The 16,800-nt window shown below is 43.7% G+C and overlaps 1 protein-coding gene across 7 annotated transcripts in view; it reads right to left on the bottom strand.

Moving 5' to 3' along the window:
* Positions 1 to 7,730: 7,730 nt before the first annotated feature.
* Positions 7,731 to 16,800, bottom strand: part of LOC134392056 (UDP-glucuronosyltransferase 1-6-like) — a 41,772-nt gene continuing 32,702 nt past the window's right edge. For 6 of the 7 annotated variants that reach the window (XM_063116045.1, XM_063116043.1, XM_063116044.1 and 3 more), the window contains 4 exons: positions 16,578 to 16,709; positions 15,076 to 15,163; positions 13,687 to 13,906; positions 7,731 to 11,546 (listed from right to left, as the gene is read on the bottom strand). In XM_063116045.1, the coding sequence (XP_062972115.1) occupies positions 11,249 to 11,546; positions 13,687 to 13,906; positions 15,076 to 15,163; positions 16,578 to 16,709 (738 nt within the window). In that variant the 3' untranslated portion in view covers positions 7,731 to 11,248. Of the gene's footprint in view, positions 11,547 to 13,682; positions 13,907 to 15,075; positions 15,164 to 16,577; positions 16,710 to 16,800 lie in introns of those variants that run through there. The other variant, XM_063116046.1, reaches the window with a different exon arrangement.

Genomic DNA, 16,800 nt, shown 5'->3' with positions numbered 1-16,800 from the left:
GCTGCCCTAATTGTTTTATAGAAGCCAGGGTTACAAAACTGGGAAAATAAGTGTGCAACCGTTGGGCTAGGAGTTGTGTATATAAAACTGCAGCTCCACCTATTGGAGACAGCCAATATTGTAAAATTTGTTTTCAATGACAAAAGCATCACCTGAGAAACGGAGTACGATGCTTTATTTATTTCTACAGAGGTATCATTGCCATATACAAAGTAGCATGTATCCACCAACATTCCTGTGTAAGAAATTAATCATGTGTGAAGTGACATTTATTATATAACGTACCTATAACATACAACTCCACAGAAACCGTCCAAATGAAAGGATATAATCACATCACCTTCGTTTCAGTAAAAACAAAAGTTCTTTTCCTAGTGGTCTTGATAAGCTGTAATCGTCTTGCACATGACAACATTTTAGGTGTCAGGAAAGTGCCATAATACACCCCCCTCTTCTCAGCCCCATTACATGAGCCCAGTCCCTTCCATTTTTCCTTAGGGATCTTGTCCATATCACCCAGATGCAGCAAGGAAGATCCCCGTTGTACAACTGATGTGCATAAAATATCCTCATAGAATCATAGAATAGCAGAGTTGGAAGGGGCCTACAAGGCCCTCGAATCCAACCCCCTGCTCAATGCAGGAATCCACCCTAAAGCATCCCTGACAGATAGTTGTCCAGCTGCCTCTTGAAGGCCTCTAGCATGGGAAAGCCCACAACCTCACCAGGCAACTGATTCCATTGTTGTACTGCTCTAACAGTCAGGAAGTTTTTCCTGATGTCCAGCTGGAATCTGGCTTCCTTTAACTTGAGCCCGTTATTCCATGTCCTGCACTCTGGGAGGATCGAGAAGAGATCCTGACCCTCCTCTGTGTGACAACCTTTTAAGTATTGGAAGAGTGCTCTCATGTCTGCCCTCAATCTTCTCTTCTCCAGGCTAAACATGCCCAGTTCTTTCAGTCTCTCTTCATAGGGCTTTGTTTCCAGACCCCTGATCATCCTGGTTGCCCTCCTCTGAACATGCTCCAGCTTGTCTGGGTCCTTCTTGAATTGTGGAGTCCAGAACTGGACGCAATACTCTAGATGAGGCCTAACCAGGGCCGAATAGAGAGGAACCAGTACCTCACGTGATTTGGAAGCTATACTTCTATGAATGCAGCCCAAAATAGCATTTGCCTTTCTTGCAGCCATATCGCACTGTTGGCTCATATTCAGCTTGCGATCTACAACAACTCCAAGAACCTTCTCATTTGTAGTATTGCTGAGCCAAGTATCCCCCATCTTGTAACTGTGCCTTTGGTTTCTATTTCCTAAATGTAGGATTTGGCATTTATCCCTATTAAATTTCATTCTGTTGTCATTCTGAGCCAGGTGAGCATCTTCACGCTCACCTGGCTCAACAGCAGTCAAGAAGATGTTTGTTGTTCTGGATGCTTGAGGGTGTTCGTTGTGGACAACATATATAATTAGAGCCATAGATATAGTGAAAACAGAGAGCAGCTGTGATCTTAACTTTAAATCGCAGGTCAGCTCTCTGGGAGGAGAATGTGATTTGATTTACAGGTAAATCCTGGTGGCGACTGGGGGCAAGGGGGCTGCAAGTGGGGAATGAATTGCATCACCTTCCCAGAGAGGGTTGCTCTGGTGGGAATCTACACTGGTGTTATTCTAACGTTTTGAATGGGTTACTGTGACGCACAGCGTCACGTGACCCTGGGTCTCCAACGCTGCAAATGAGTTGTACTTACAGGTTCTATTTCTTAGTTCTAGCGTGGCTACAGATTCATGTGCCTCGTTCTACCGGTAATTCTCCTCTCCCTTTCTCAGAGCTGCTAGATTTGCTCCGCCCACTTCCTGTTCTCCTTCCTTCGCCCCGTTTGCTATCTTATCTGCTACAGCAGATAAATCACACCAGCGTTATACTGTGCAATCACTGACAATTGCATGCAAAGGACTCAGAAGTTTTCCACCTTAGAATCTGCTTTGATTGTGAAGTACTCCCAGGCATCCTGCCTTAATTGTGCTCCTTTTGCAAAAGATTCGCCCAAGCCGCCGCTGTGGGCGCAGGAGCAGGATTTTAAACAAATGCTTACATCTGCGTAAGCTTTAAAGATAAAGACGCCAAAATTGGCACAGTAATTCAAATACCAAATTTGAATCAAATTGGGTTATCAGTTGATTTTTTATGATTTTTTTTTTAACATTTCCCCCCTCTTTGCAAAGGAGCTGAGGAGCACTCAAACGATCGCTGTAGCTCCGTGCAGGAAAATTAACAAGGGTCCAAAGTCCAAAACTCATGACCAGCGGGGCTTAAATGGGGCTGCTGCTAAAACTTTTCAATTCAGTCTCTCATCCAAACTCTGACCAGACCCGGCCCTGCTTAGCTTCAGCAAAGAGGCTGGCTCCTATGCATTCAGGCAATTCCCTGGGATTTGTATTAAGATGTTTTGGGAGGGGGTTTGTGTATGCTTATGACTATTTCCCTGCCCTGCTCTGCTGGCTAGGAATGAGGAAGGCAGTGGGCGGAGCAAACCCAGCAGCTCTCACAGAAGAGGGAGAACAACAGAAAGGATTGAACAGTGTGCCCTGAAGTTCCGTTGCAGCGAAATGTAAGTCACGCTAGTGTGTCCCGGGATACAGAGAACCGATACAGAGAACCACGTTAGAAAGGGACACTAGCAACTGTATAAGACTAGTGTAGATCCGGCCCTGGAAACCACCACATCAAGAATTGATTGTGAATGTGTGTGGTTCTCCTAGGGCCTTGCTAGACGAGGCCTTAGCGCGCCTTGAGACCCGGTTTCCCTGCTGTGCGTCCACATGACACACAGGGGAATCCGGGCCCAGGCCGCACTGAGGCCTCCTCCAACGCGCCATAAGCAAAGTCGCTTATGGCGCGCCTTTTTCGCAGCTCCGGCCTCAGGCCGGAGCTGCGAAACGTCTAGGAAGGTCCGCAGCTTTTCGCGGCTACTCGCTTACTCGCGAGTAGCCGCGAAAAGCCACAGACCTGGCACAGCGCTCATAGGAGCGCTGTGCCCATCGGCCCGGGGGGGGGGAAGAGAGGGGCAGGGGGAAGGATGGCAAGGGGGGATGGCAAGGGGGGAGGGCGGGTGAGAGAGCGCCGCGCGCCGCCGCCCAAGCAAGCAGGCGAGCGGCGCTTGCCCAGGCAATGCCGCCCCATGCCAGGCCTTGCCCGGGCAAGCGCCGCTCGCCTGCTTGCCCAGGCAGCGGTGCACGGCGCTCTCTCACCCGTCTCCCCCCTTGCCATCCCCCCTTTCCATCCTTCCCCCCCCCCCCCCGTTTTTAAAAAAGGACTTACCAGTCCGGAGTCTTTGGGCCGCACGCGGCCCCTTTAAACTAAAAAAAAAAAAAAAAGGCAGACGCTGCAGGGATCCGACGTCCCTGCACGTCCGGCGTCTGGAAGCTGCGGCGGCGCGCGCTAACATCAGCGCACTGCCGCCCCGCCTCCCTGCCGGGATAAACCGGCAGGTCTAGCAAAGCCCCCAGACAATCCTAGACATACTTACTAGAGAGTAAGACCCACTGAATTTAATAGGGCTTACTTCTGAGTAGACATGTACAGGCATTTGCTGTAGATTAATAATCCCCAAGGCTGCTCCGAGATTCTACTGTATACAATAAAGTTTTCTTCTGAGTAAACACGTGGATGTAAGGCTGCAGTCTTCTTACATTGCATCATCATCATCATACAAATTTCATTGCAATGGAATAGGTACAAGCTATGTTTTTGCAAGAGATTCCTTTAAAAAAAATAGCACTGAGGGCGGCCAGATCTATACCAAGCCGGATATAACACTTTGAAAATGGTTTGAAGCCTGTATGTGGAGCGTGTCCTGGGCCCCAACAGTGGTCACATCATGCCTCCCCTGAAGAGCTTTACTACAGCATACCTGACAGATGGTTGTCCAGCTGCCTCTTGAAGGCCTCTAGTATGGGAGAGCCCACAACCTCCCTAGGTAACTGATTCCATTGTCATACTGATCAGTCTGGTTTTATTAAGGGTAAGCAGATTGCTCTTAATATCAGGAAAGCTATTAATATCATAGATAAGGCCCAAATCAGCAAGATTCTGACTATATTGCTTTTTTTGGATGCCACTAGAGCTTTCGATAGAGTGGAGTGGCTGTATTTGTTTGAGGTGTTGAAAGCTTTTAATATTGCTCCTAGGTTTATCAACTATACATGGGTGATGTATTCTAATCTGCAAAAAGTATAGTAAATAGACAACTCACAAAGGACATGAAACTTAAAAGATGCACTAGACAGGGTTGTCTCCTGTCCCCATTACTTTTTGCTTGGCCATAGAACCACTGGCCTGTGCTATTAAAGAAAATCCCAGAATCAGAGGAATTGAAATATTGGTGTCTCAGATTAAAATCACGCTATACGCCGATGATGTTATGCTCTCTATAGCGGATCATTGAGCAAGTCTTCCCCCTATCTTTGGGACAATTGAGTGTTTTGGTAAAATCTCTGGCTATGCAGTTAATAAACAGAAGACAGAAATCTTGGCTATTAATTTGGATGTCAATGAACAACAATATATTGAGCAAAATTATGGCTTGAGGGTCATGGACCATCCAGTAAAATATCTTGGGGTGAAATTGGTCACTGATGCAAAGAGAGTTGCTAAGAGAAATTGGCTTGCAAGAATAAATGCAATTAGAATGTCAAAAGTTCCAAGAATTCTGTACTTGTTTGTCATATTGCCCCTATGCATTGATTCTAGGGAACTGGAAAGTTTGCAGAAAATTTTAGATAACTTTATTTGGCAAGACAAGCGTCCTAGAATAGATTCTAATACAATGTAGTGTCCAAAGCAAAGGGTAGGACTGGCTGTCCCAAATTTGGGGCTTTATTATGATGCGGCTCAACTTGTATGGCTGCATTTATGGCTGTTCCCAGGGGAAAATAGGTGCTATATGATTTAGAACAACAATTTGTGGATATCCCTTTGGACTCTACATTGTGGTGTCCTAAAAGAAAAAGAGGTACATCTATTTTACAAACTCTTGTTCAACAGCAGCTGTTGAGGATCTGGGATAAATATAAAAAATATTTTGAGTCCTGGGGTTTCACCATGGACTTCAATCATAAAGCACCCAAATTTGCATAATAATGCTCAGTTAGAGGATCTTCCGAACTGGGACGCTAAAGGAATCTCAAGATTAGACGATCTTATTGTGCAACGAAGATTGACTAGGCAGGAAATTTCCATTAAAACATCAAGATGGACTCCACCTTGTTTCCAGTATTTTCAAATGAGGGATTTCTTTTTATTAATTTACCAGGCCCAAGGTTGACTCTTAGAGAACTAACAAATTGGGAGAAGACAGTGGAAGGTAGGAGAAGGCCATTATCAGTGAATTATAAAATATTACTGGATTTGAAAATTAAGGAACTTATCTTGAGGAAAAGGTGGGAGAGAGATGTAGGAAGACCTATTTCAGAGGGAATGTGGCTAAAAAATTGGGGATCGATTGATAAGAGCTCTTATTCACTCTCAGTTTGGAAATCTCAGTATAAGTTAATGTTAAGATGGTACCTCACACCAGAACATTTAAATAAAATATAGTCTGTTAATTATTTTAAGTGTTGGAAGTGACATGTAGTTAATGCTAATCTTAAACATATGCTAATCTTAAAGATCTAGTCCAGCACTCTGTTCACGCAGTGGCCAACCAGCCATCGGCCAGGGATGAACAAGCAGGACATGGTGCAACAGCACCCTCCCACCCATGTTCCCCAGCAACTGGTACACACAGGCTTACTGCCTCAAATACTGGAGATAAAGGGATAGCGATTCTGTTTTTCCTTGGATTAGAAGCAAATCGTGAGTTATTTTTTCTGATATTGCCACTGACCATATATTTCGGTACCATGCCGATAAGTTCAAATTGTCCAGTTTTTTCCACTGCTGTGTAATTGACTGGCAAGCGGCAGTTAGTAAGAATATTAATAAATCTTTACATTTGAAATTTACATTGGATCCTTTGTATATTGATAATAAAAATAATTCTGGATCATATACAATCTTTTCTCGAGTAATAAATGTTAATTCGCACTTGCCTTCCTTCCCATGCAGATGCCGGGAAGGAAGGCAAGTGTGGGTGAAAGTCGCCTGGCAACGCCAAAGCATCTCCATAAAGATGGGGGCCAAGTAAGGATTCAATCACCCTGCCAAAGACAATTTCTCCAAAATTCTCCACCATTTGCTCAAAAAACTCGAAGAACATTCTTTTTGCCCCTCCCTCTCAGAGAATGGTAAAAAAAAAAAAAAGCAAAACATTCACCACAGCAGCACTACTATGTTTCCATGTTCTAGCTAGGTGCCTGAGGCAGTTGGGGAACTACAGTTCCCCCATAGCTCTGCATGCCACAGGGAGCCAAATGCAAAGGCGGGGATGGGGGCGAGGAAGGCCTTGGGCTTTGGAGTCAAGCCCACTCTCGGAGCAGCAGGGATCGTGGTAGAGGTGGCAGTGAATGCTCTGAGGCGGCAGCGGTGGTGAAGGAAAGGAAGCGGCCCTAGGAAAAGCAGAGTTTTAAAATGTGGGGGAAGAGGGAAGGAGGGTGGGCTTGAGGCCTAAGGGGAAGCAGTGGATGGTTTTCCGTGGCAACAGATGTGAGGAAGTGAGGGCCCAAGTCCTTGTTTGCTTTGAAAGAAAGTAATATCCATACAGCTTCTGGAAGACTGAGAAAGTGGGAGTCGTGGAACAGTATGTTTCGCCCTCAGATTACTAGTGCCCATGGCAACATGGGCTTTACATTACTGATGTAATGAAAGCAGTGTTCTCGATGATAAGTAAAACACAGGGCATTCAGCACTTCATAGGTCAAAACCAGTACTTTGAACTGTGCCCATGGAAGATAATTAGGCACCAAAGGAGATGATGAAGAAGAGGGTGAGTGTTTCTTCTTCTTCTTCTTCTTCTTCTTCTTCTTCTTCTTCTTCTTCTTCTCCTCCTCCTCCTCCTCCTCCTCCTCCTCCTCCTCCTCCTCCTCGGACATTAATGAAATTTTTTTACAGCTACAGGTTCATGCCAGACCTCCATGGAATATTTGGGGGAAAAAAATAACATTTAAGTATCTGAAAAGTAAGTGAAACTACAATTTCTAAAAGGGATCCAGTGCATGATGGGCAAATACTTGTTGGACCCAGTGATTTTGGAGTTTGACCATTTTGGAGCAATGATCATTGAGACCAATTTGTGTTGAACTGCCTTGATCAACCTTATTCCATTGGATTCCCACCATGTGGGGAAAATCACTGTACATATACATATCTAATCTTGGTAGACTAAATCCCAATCTTTATGCAACATTCATGCACAATTTACTGATTAGAATGCAGTAAATACAGCAGCGTATGTTCCTTTAAATATTGCTAAAGGAAATGTTGGTTGGCTTTCCCAGACACACATTATTTACTTACATCATTTGTATACTGTTCAGTTAACAGTGTCCTCCTAGCAGTTAACAATAAAAGCTAAAAACAATGAACAGATTACATAACAATTATAGGATGCCTTTGTTTGGCAATCTCTGCTTCCATAGTGCTTGCAAAAATGACTGGGATGGCCTTGATTGGTTATCAGATTCACACACTGAGCGGCCGCAGCATTCAGGCATATAAAGACATACATTTCCAACCTCCAAATTCCACGTGGTGGCATATGTGATCTGTCCCCAACTTAAGGAAATAAGAGCCATTCAATGTTACTGTAGATTTATTTGCAGAATATCAGTTACAAAGATCAGCAGAGGTAATTTACTGTTCCATTTAGATTTACACAATAATCACATGGTGCTAACTAGAGAACGTTTTCACATTTTTTTTAAAAAAAATAACCTCACTTTGAGGGCAAGTCAAGTAGGAGACAGATTTATCTGAGTAGTGAGAATGTTTGGGGAGTGGGGCTGCTTGCAGCCAGCCTGGTTTTTGTCAACAGTTGCTGCTGGCCTGATTATGGTTTCTTTGGCACTGAGATTCGCAAGTCTGCTCTACTGGTGAAGTGTTGTGGCTAGCAAAGTGTTCTACGCATCTCACCACTGCCATGGACTCATTAGATGGCTTTGTGCGAGCCACCATCTGCAGTGCGTGCAGAGTAACACCCACACCATACGGGACTGGGGTTGGGAATGTTTCTACCCAGACTATATATACATACTCACACCCTAAAAGAGGAAACCTAACCCTTGCTGCAGGAGAGAGAAGGGCATTTAGGATACGGTGGAAGTTGCCCCTTCGCCAGTAGAAAGGAGTTCAGAGGGAGTGGCGCATTCCCCCAACCCCGGTCCTTCTGCAGAAAGCTGTGTCCGTGCATATTTTCTGCCAGCAGGCGTTCTCACTTCAACAGATAGAGCGTGTTGAGGTGCCCAACGTGAGGGAAAATTACTACGCTGGCCCTATCAAGTAGATCAATGTTCACCTCAACAGATAGAGCGTGTTGAGGTGACCTTTGATCTACTTGATAGGGCCAGCGTAGTAATTTCCCCTCATGTTGCTTTGAGTAGGAGGGAAAATAAAGAAAGATCTACCAGGAGCAGGGGCAGGGCAGGGCGGGGGACCGAAAACATCCCCTACCGCCTCCGCTGGCTGCAGCAAATCAGCAGGGCTAGGCTCCTTCCTCTACTTATTGCTCCATCAACATTCCTGTAACCTTGTTTCTGAAAAGACTCCCACTTAGGCCTCTAGAAATTGGAGTACTGTGACAGATCACAGGACTCCTTATGTTAGAGGAGATAAAATAAAGGCTGCCACAAAAATGACCTTTCTGAGGAAAAGAAGAAATGGAAGGCTGTTCTAGTGCCATGAATGTCTTTTTGTGCACAAATTATCCTTAACAATCATATCAGAATTTCCTAAATGAATACATTGAAATGAAAAGCACTAAATGACAAACACATTGAAATGGCAGCAAAGAGGAGACCCATCTTTGAAGTCAATTATATTTTGAAAGCACTTCGAGAGCTCCATCACACCTACTTTTTTTATCCAGTTTTCTTCCGTGGTTTCGCCCTCCGTTTCCTTAGCGAGTCAAGTGCCAGGCACTTTCACATCTCTGTGTTGTTGCACTCTTTCAGCTCATGCGTCTTTTCACCTTACTGCTACTATGCCGGCAAAATCTCCCTCCCCGCCCCCTACATTCTCCTTTCCCTTGCAGTTAATTTATTTTTTATTTTTTTAAAAAAATTCTTTATTTCTGCCAAATACAATAGTACAGCAGCCTGAAACTGTCCAATTATGGTAAAACAAGACACTATACTTTCCCCTAAGATCATATTTAACTCCAAGGAAGGGAGGCCGTTTGGAAGAAGCAGGAGGGAGTGCCTGGGCCGAGGCTGTTGCTGCCCCTTGGCTTGGGAAAGGTTTACAGGGGAGGAGGAGAGAAGGCCTGTTTTGCTTGTTTCAAAGGGTGGGCAGATGAACAATCATTTTAACTAATTTCTTTTGTAAAGGTGGTAGGTCCCCTCCTTTGTTTCAAGGTAACAAAAATTCTTACATCTGCATAATTTGTAAAGATAAAGAGATCAAACTTGGCATGGTGATAGCTCTTAAGGAGGGCTTTAGCCACCCCAAGTTTGAATCAGATCCATTCTTGCCTTGATTTTAAGGATTTTTTAAAAATGGAAATTAACAAATATGCTTACATCTGTGTAAGTTTTAAAGATAAAGAGATTGAACTTAGCACAGTTATAGCGCTTATGGAGGGCTTTAGCCATGCCAAGTTTGAATCAGTTCAGTTTATCCCTTGATTTTTTAAATGTTTTTAAAAATTTCCCCCTTTATACCATTTTCCTGATAGTCTGCCAGTGCAAAAGTCCACCAGTGCAAAAGTCCACCTCTTTGCATTTGTGAAGGAACGATTTTCCTTTAAAGGGGAAAATATTTTTTAAAATCCTAGAAAATCAAGGAATGAACCAATCTGATTCAAACTTGGCATGCTGAAAGCTCTACTTGAGAGCTTTCAAGGTCCTAAGTTTCACCTCTTTATCTTTGAAAATGAGGGAGCTACAGGCAAGGAGGGTGCATTTTCTACATTTCTTTTAAGGTGAAAATGTACCCCTGGTCATGCCTACTCAGGAGTAATAACATGGAGTTAAACGGGACCTCTTTCCCTCCCCTTCACAGTTGAGCAGGGAACTGCACTGTGCTCCTCTTTTGTTAGTGAGACCGCCCTTAGACACACACACTCTCAACAGAGAACAGGATGGTTGGATAGAACGCAATGATAGCAATACACGGGAGGGAGGAGCGCATTTATTTCGCATGGAGGGGGACAAACAGACTTTCCCCATTCCAAAAAGAAACGAAACATGGAGGGGAAGAGGTGAAATGAGTGCAGGGCAGAGACGATGTCATGTGAGTACCTAGCTGCAAAACTGCACACCAGGCATGGCGAATGTGCGATAAATCACAGATGTGATGGAGCTCATACTTGGAGCCAATTTTCATAATACTGATTTTGGTCAGCAGTAACACGCATTCCTAGAGACTCAACTAACTTGTGCAACTGAATAGTATACACCAGTAATTTCCAACCTTCTCATGCCTAGGACCCACTTTTAGCCCCACTTTTAGTCATAGAGAATCCATTTTTAATTCTGTATTAGATATGCCCACCTGTGTCCTTCTCCTTCCAGAATGACTAGACGGAAAGGAGGGCAGAGTTCCTGTCAAAGAGGAAATTCTCACAGCTGCAGCATTTTTCATCTCTACATAAGCTATAGCTGTCAAAAATCCCCTCTCCCATGCAGCTGTTAAAGGCACAATAGTCCTCTATATTCATTTGCTACCTTGTAATTCTGTTTGTGTTCTTCCTTGGCCTTTTTATTCTCCTTTTCTTAGAAGAACACACCCACCCAAATTGCGATACGTGCCACAGTATGACAGATCCTAGGTTGTGGTGTTACCCATTTGTGGGTCCTGACCCACCAGCTGTGTACACAAATTATTCCTTTAGATTGATGAACTACACAGCTCTGGAGTCTATCTGGAAGTTCATAGGTCCCCTGAAGATAAGGTTGCTTATGTCTATATTTCATTGGTCAAGCTATTTTACTTGCATGTAGGCATGGCAGTGACTCATGCAAGTCACTGGGTATGTTGTTGTATTTTAAAAGAATGCCTGCAAATTGGCCCTAGGTATGCTGTGATGTTTTATGATCTCCTTGAACAAAGCCCATTTCATTATACTCCCCTTCCTCTGTCACAACCCATCTCATTTTACTGGGATTTTGATTTGCTTTTCTTATTCAATCTTCCACTTTTGCAGAAACACTTCCTACAGCAAAACATACAACATTTCAATGAGACGAATAGAGCAATCAGTGCTACAGCCATGAGGAAGGCAATGACGTCAATCGAGTGGTACTGGATCCAGTTAAGGTCATGGGCTGCTGGCCGCAAATGGGGAGCCCCCTTGTGCTTCATCACAAACTCTACCCAATGCACTGCAAGATCAATAGGGTGGATGGGTCTGTCCAAGTGAAGGTCTGAGAGATGCTGGATGTTCTCTTTATACCTGAAAGCATTTGTAAGGAATAAAGTTTTATTTAGAACCTCTCTAGGAACTATAGATGCAGAGAAAGAAAACATACCAAAACCTTTGAAATGCAAGTGGAGCCAATATTCTTCTCCAGCTACAGCACTGAAGAAATTCCCCTAATATCCGAAGTGCTTATATATGTAGAAAATGTTCACTCTCAAATAGAATGAAGTTGCACATGTAGAGGATCTGTATACATGATCTGTACTTATGAAAAATGAAAGGCCCAGATGGCCTGTTCAGAGCCTAGACATGGAGGAGTGTACATATGTACCTCCCCCAAGTAGAAGGGGCCTCCAATCCATGGTTATGGTATGTTGAGTGAGCGTAGTTATTGGGTTTAAGCCCTCTCCCCTATAGCCATGTGTTCAGCTGTGCACACACTTGTTGTGACAATCTGTGCAGGGCTTATGTAGAGTGAATAGATGCAATAGAAGAAGGGTTCATATGCTCTTAATATTTATTTTCATTTCAATACCCACCCAATAGCTGAAGCTCTCTGGCCGATTCACAAAAATTGAAACCATAAAGTACAGCTTAAAGTTAAAAAAGATGGAAATAGTTGCATCCTAACTCTATGATAGTACTGATTATGCAAAAATAATCATCACACGTGGGGTATTTGAGATGGGACAATTTTCCTGTACGGAAGGCACCTGTGAAAGACATGCTGAGATCGCCAAGGATAATAATCGCACACGTGTCTTTTCTACTGAGTGCGCAGCTACACCTGCTGGAGAAAGCGGCCAGCCATTGCTGCCTGATCCTTGCGTGTTTGCACTGCAGTCAGTACACATGACGATGCTTTCACCTACTTTCCTACACAAAAGTACTTTCTGTATGCAAAAACGATAACGCCTTTGTAAACCGTTTTTGTAAACCGCCCAGAGAGCTTCAGCTATGGGGCGGTATATAAATGCAATAAATAAATAAATAAATAAAAGCTATCTGACAGCTGGTGATCGTATAGAAGACATACAGTATGTAGCATGCAGGAACCATTCATAGCTGCTGTGGGGCAACTGATGAGGAGGAAGATTCCTCTTATTAGTAACCATCAGGGTGTGGTAACGGATGCAGGGAGCATTGCAGCCAGGTCCATGAGAGAAACATGCTGTTGGCTTCTGTGCAGGCTGCTGCTGTCAGCAGATGTTGGTAGCTAGTCAACAAGAGTACAGTTTCAAAGTGCTGACTGACATAAAAGTTCTGTGCATTGTAGAGGATTTGGGGGGGGGGGTGCATTTGGTTCGCATGGAGCAGTGGACAAGCTTGTTTCCCTCATTATCTCTTTGTGTGTGTGCTAAGAATGGCCTCCAAAACACAACTCAAACTCTCTTACAGCTGCTCATTGCGGGGGGGGGGGAAGGATATGATTGGCCAAGCTGTCTTTTAGGGATCATTGTACACCATTACTGAACTTCTCATTGATAATGCCATGACAGATTTCTGAGGAACCCCATAGGAACCTAGCTTTAAAGCCATCAATGTAGAGCAGGAGTGAACAACTTGTGACCCTCCAAATGTTTTGGCCTACGAATTCCACCATCCCTACCAGCATAGCCAACGGTAAGAGATGAAGGGAGGGCAATCAGGAGGGCCGCAAGTTGCCCACCCCTGGTGGAGAGGATCCACTGTTTTTACGATGTTTTAACATCATAAAAACAAAGGGCTGTTTAGAGAAGACTCTTAGGCCCCATTCAGAAGACACCTTAAACCATGGCCTTAACCACAGTGAATAAGGCTTTTTGCTTTATTAAAGCCATGGTTTAAGGTGTCTTCTGAATGTGCCCTTAAGGTTTCTGGAGATAGCAACAAAAACTATAGAAAGAAAGAAAGAAAGAAAGAAAGAAAGAAAGAAAGAAAGAAAGAAAGAAAGAAAGAAAGAAAGAAAGAGGCAAATTTACATTGTTATCTTACTAGGTTGTACTTTTAATTTTAAACGTACTTGGAGGCACCAAATTTGTTGTTTATTCATTCAGTCGCTTCCGACTCTTCGTGACTTCATGGACCAGCCCACGCCAGAGCTTTCTGTCGGCCGTTGCCGACAGAAAGCTCTGGCGTGGGCTGGTCCATGAAGTCAAATACCTGCATAAATAAAATGTCTTCCCTTACTCACTTTTTGTCATAAATGACAGCCTTCAGTGCATCAGACAGGTCCTTCGAAGTCAATTCAAGTACATTCAGAGTCACTCCTGCCCCTCGAGATTCCACCCGTTTTGCGTTGTCCATTTGGTCTCCAAAAAGTGGCAACATTACCATTGGCACCGCATTGCAGATCCCCTCATAGATCCCATGGGAACCTGCATGAGTGATAAAGGCTTTGGCTTTTGGATGAGCTGTTGAAGGAGGACAGGAGGGGAGAAAAACAAACACATTTATGTTACTGCCAGTTACTATGAATCTAAACCAGCATGTATGATTAAAGTTGCATTGTTATAGATGCAGCCAATTAAACTCCAAATTAAAAAGCAATAGGATAAAGCCGACCTCTTCTGACATGTCATTCACAGACTAGGAAAAAGTCTCCCAGCAGGATGTTAGGTAACTATGAGATGAGTTGGCTGCCACCTCATAGTACATCTAGGCCTGTGGCAAAAGCTAGTCTGGGCCTCCTACTCCAGATGTCCTGTAGTGGTAGCCCAAAAGACCACCTGGGAAACCAGGTACAGAGGTAAGGGTCTCCCACCACTTTCGCCTTTGCTACATTCTGTTTTCATGTCAGATCGCAGCCAGCAACTCTGAAGGTCAGGAAGGCAATGTTTCAGTCATGGTCAACTTCATCTCTTGTGCATGCTGAGACAGGATCACAGGAGGGAAAGATTGTAGTGGCTTCCATATGTGTCATCAGGTCTTTAGACAGTGATCTGTTTCACTTAATTAAATCATGGTGTGTACTGAGCACGATTTCCATAGTCACTACCCAAATACAGCCTGTCCTGACATCTGAAGCCAGCTGGCATGACTTGTTGAAGGAGAAAACAACATTCCAATAACCCATGGGCTGCTGCAGGATGCTGGCATAATGTTCCATTCATGATTTCATTTTTCTAAGGGTGTAACCCTACGGAGATAGTTGGCAGCCTCCAAAGTTGGACGTTGCCAAGTATCGAATGCAAGGTGGCCGGAGCACAGAGACAATCCTCGCATCCATGCTTTGGCCACCTGCATCTTTGCTAGATGGTCAATTTCGCCCATCTAGCCACGGCGCTTCTGAGCAGGAGGGAGGGAGATTGTTGTGTGCATAGAAAGCTGTGTAATGCAGCATCCCTTGTCACCTCACCTCCCCGCCCCCAGGATGCCCCTTTCCCCTGGCTCGACACTCCATTTGGAAGTGTGGAGAGAGAACCATGCTGGCTTAGAGGTGGAGGGGCAGGGCACGGCAGTTTCTGGGCTCCAAGGTCAAAGCCTTGGTTGCCATAGATCTGCTCCCTTACGATACTCATGGTGTGAGAGTAGCATCAAATATTGATTAAAGCCAACACCTTAATTTCTGGCCCAGACATACCAAGTAGATCATTTTGTGGAAGCCACTTAACAAGCTTTGTGTTCTTGGCAAGGTTGGGTGGAGCTTCTCCGGTATACCTCCACAGCACCTTCATGAATTAGGAAACACAGAATACATATGAAGAAATATATGTCTTTTGCTAGTCCAAGTGCTCATATTGCTGTAGAATGCATCCCATAACGATACCTATATTTGTTTCCCAACAGGCTCATACCAGGAGGACTGAAGAGAATGAAGAGCAACATCTTTATTTCTCTCTCTCCTCCCTCTGTTTTTTTTAAATCCAATTCCAAATCAAACATAGTTTCCCACAAATCGGAAAACTATGGTTTACCAGCTTTGGAAAAGCCAGGATTGTAAACCATCTTCAAACTGTAGTTTCATATCCTGGATTGTTCTGATGCTGGTAAACACTTTAATTGCCAAACATCAGGTATTACTGTGCAACATATATTCATATAATTCTTAGTATGAGCATTAATAATTTCTCCATGCCAAATCCCTTTAATACCATGCTAAGTGAAAATCAGTCTCTTATTCTAATCCCCAGAAGCAGGGTCGGTACTAAGAAAAAAAATAGACTATTGGTAATTCCAAACATTTTAAGACAAATGAAACCATGCAAGAAATTGATCCTATTAGAGTAGCAGTGCTTAATAAAATAAAATATAGAAATATATAATCAGGGCTTCATCCATAATATTCTAAGTCTGAATATGGTCATATGTGGCCTTCTGAGGCCAAGTCAACAGAGCTCTTGTAGCCTTAAGCGTTTATTCTTATACTACTGCAGCAATTTGGCTTCCCTCGCTCTACTCTGATAACAGTGCGATTTGGGAGGTGCTGCCAACGCAAAACACAGCTACCTCTTGTAGGAGTGTTGCCAGGCCTCCTAGAAAGGATGGTGCAGATACGGGAAGTCAATTTGTCATGGACTCCTTCAACATGATCTGAGAGGTGGGAGAGTTACACTCTTAGAGTAAATTGGGGGGTGGGGGTGGGAAATTACTGAGCTAACGTAAGAATGGGTCCTAAGGCAGGGTTTAATTGCAGATATAAATTGCTGATGTAGAGAAGCCCTAAATCACTGTGATATTATTTCCAAAGTTCTTGATGTGAATATCATTCTGTATCAAATTGCAGGCTTGATTGTTACCTAGGGAGGTTGTGGGCTCTCCCACACTAGAGGCCTTCAAGAGGCAGCTGGACAACCATCTGTCAGGGATGCTCTAGGGTGGGTTCCTGCATTGAGCAGGGGGCTGGACTCGATGGCCTTGTAGGCCTCTTCCAACTCTGCTATTCTATGATTCTATGGGGGATGTGTGTCTACCCTTGACTGAGAGATATTCCTAGGAAGAATTTAAGATATGATTGAAATTACAGAAGACCCTTTTGCTACAAAATTAGTTTAACAGCAGAGTGTGACATATGCATAATGAACCGTAATATTTAATATTCTAAACAAATATTCTGAATAAATGTTATGATTCTTTTCTTCTTACCGTCTGAGGTATTGTTCCCAATCCTTCTGCAATTTCCATGGCTTTTTTCATTGGAATTTCAGAGACCATTGAACCCAAAGAAAACACCACAATGCCATGTTCACCAGATTTATTAACTACGGTTTCAAATTCCTACAAAAAAAATAAAAATAAAGCTCCATCAAACTTCTTTGTTTCATATATATCACATAACCTGGGTACATTTTAGGTTTAAGCAGCATCT

This window comes from Elgaria multicarinata, chromosome 2 (genome assembly GCF_023053635.1).
Source record: "Elgaria multicarinata webbii isolate HBS135686 ecotype San Diego chromosome 2, rElgMul1.1.pri, whole genome shotgun sequence".
Classification (NCBI taxonomy): domain Eukaryota; kingdom Metazoa; phylum Chordata; class Lepidosauria; order Squamata; family Anguidae; genus Elgaria; species Elgaria multicarinata.
Note: the sequence above shows the minus strand (reverse complement) of the source record. Positions and strands in the feature narration are given on the sequence as shown.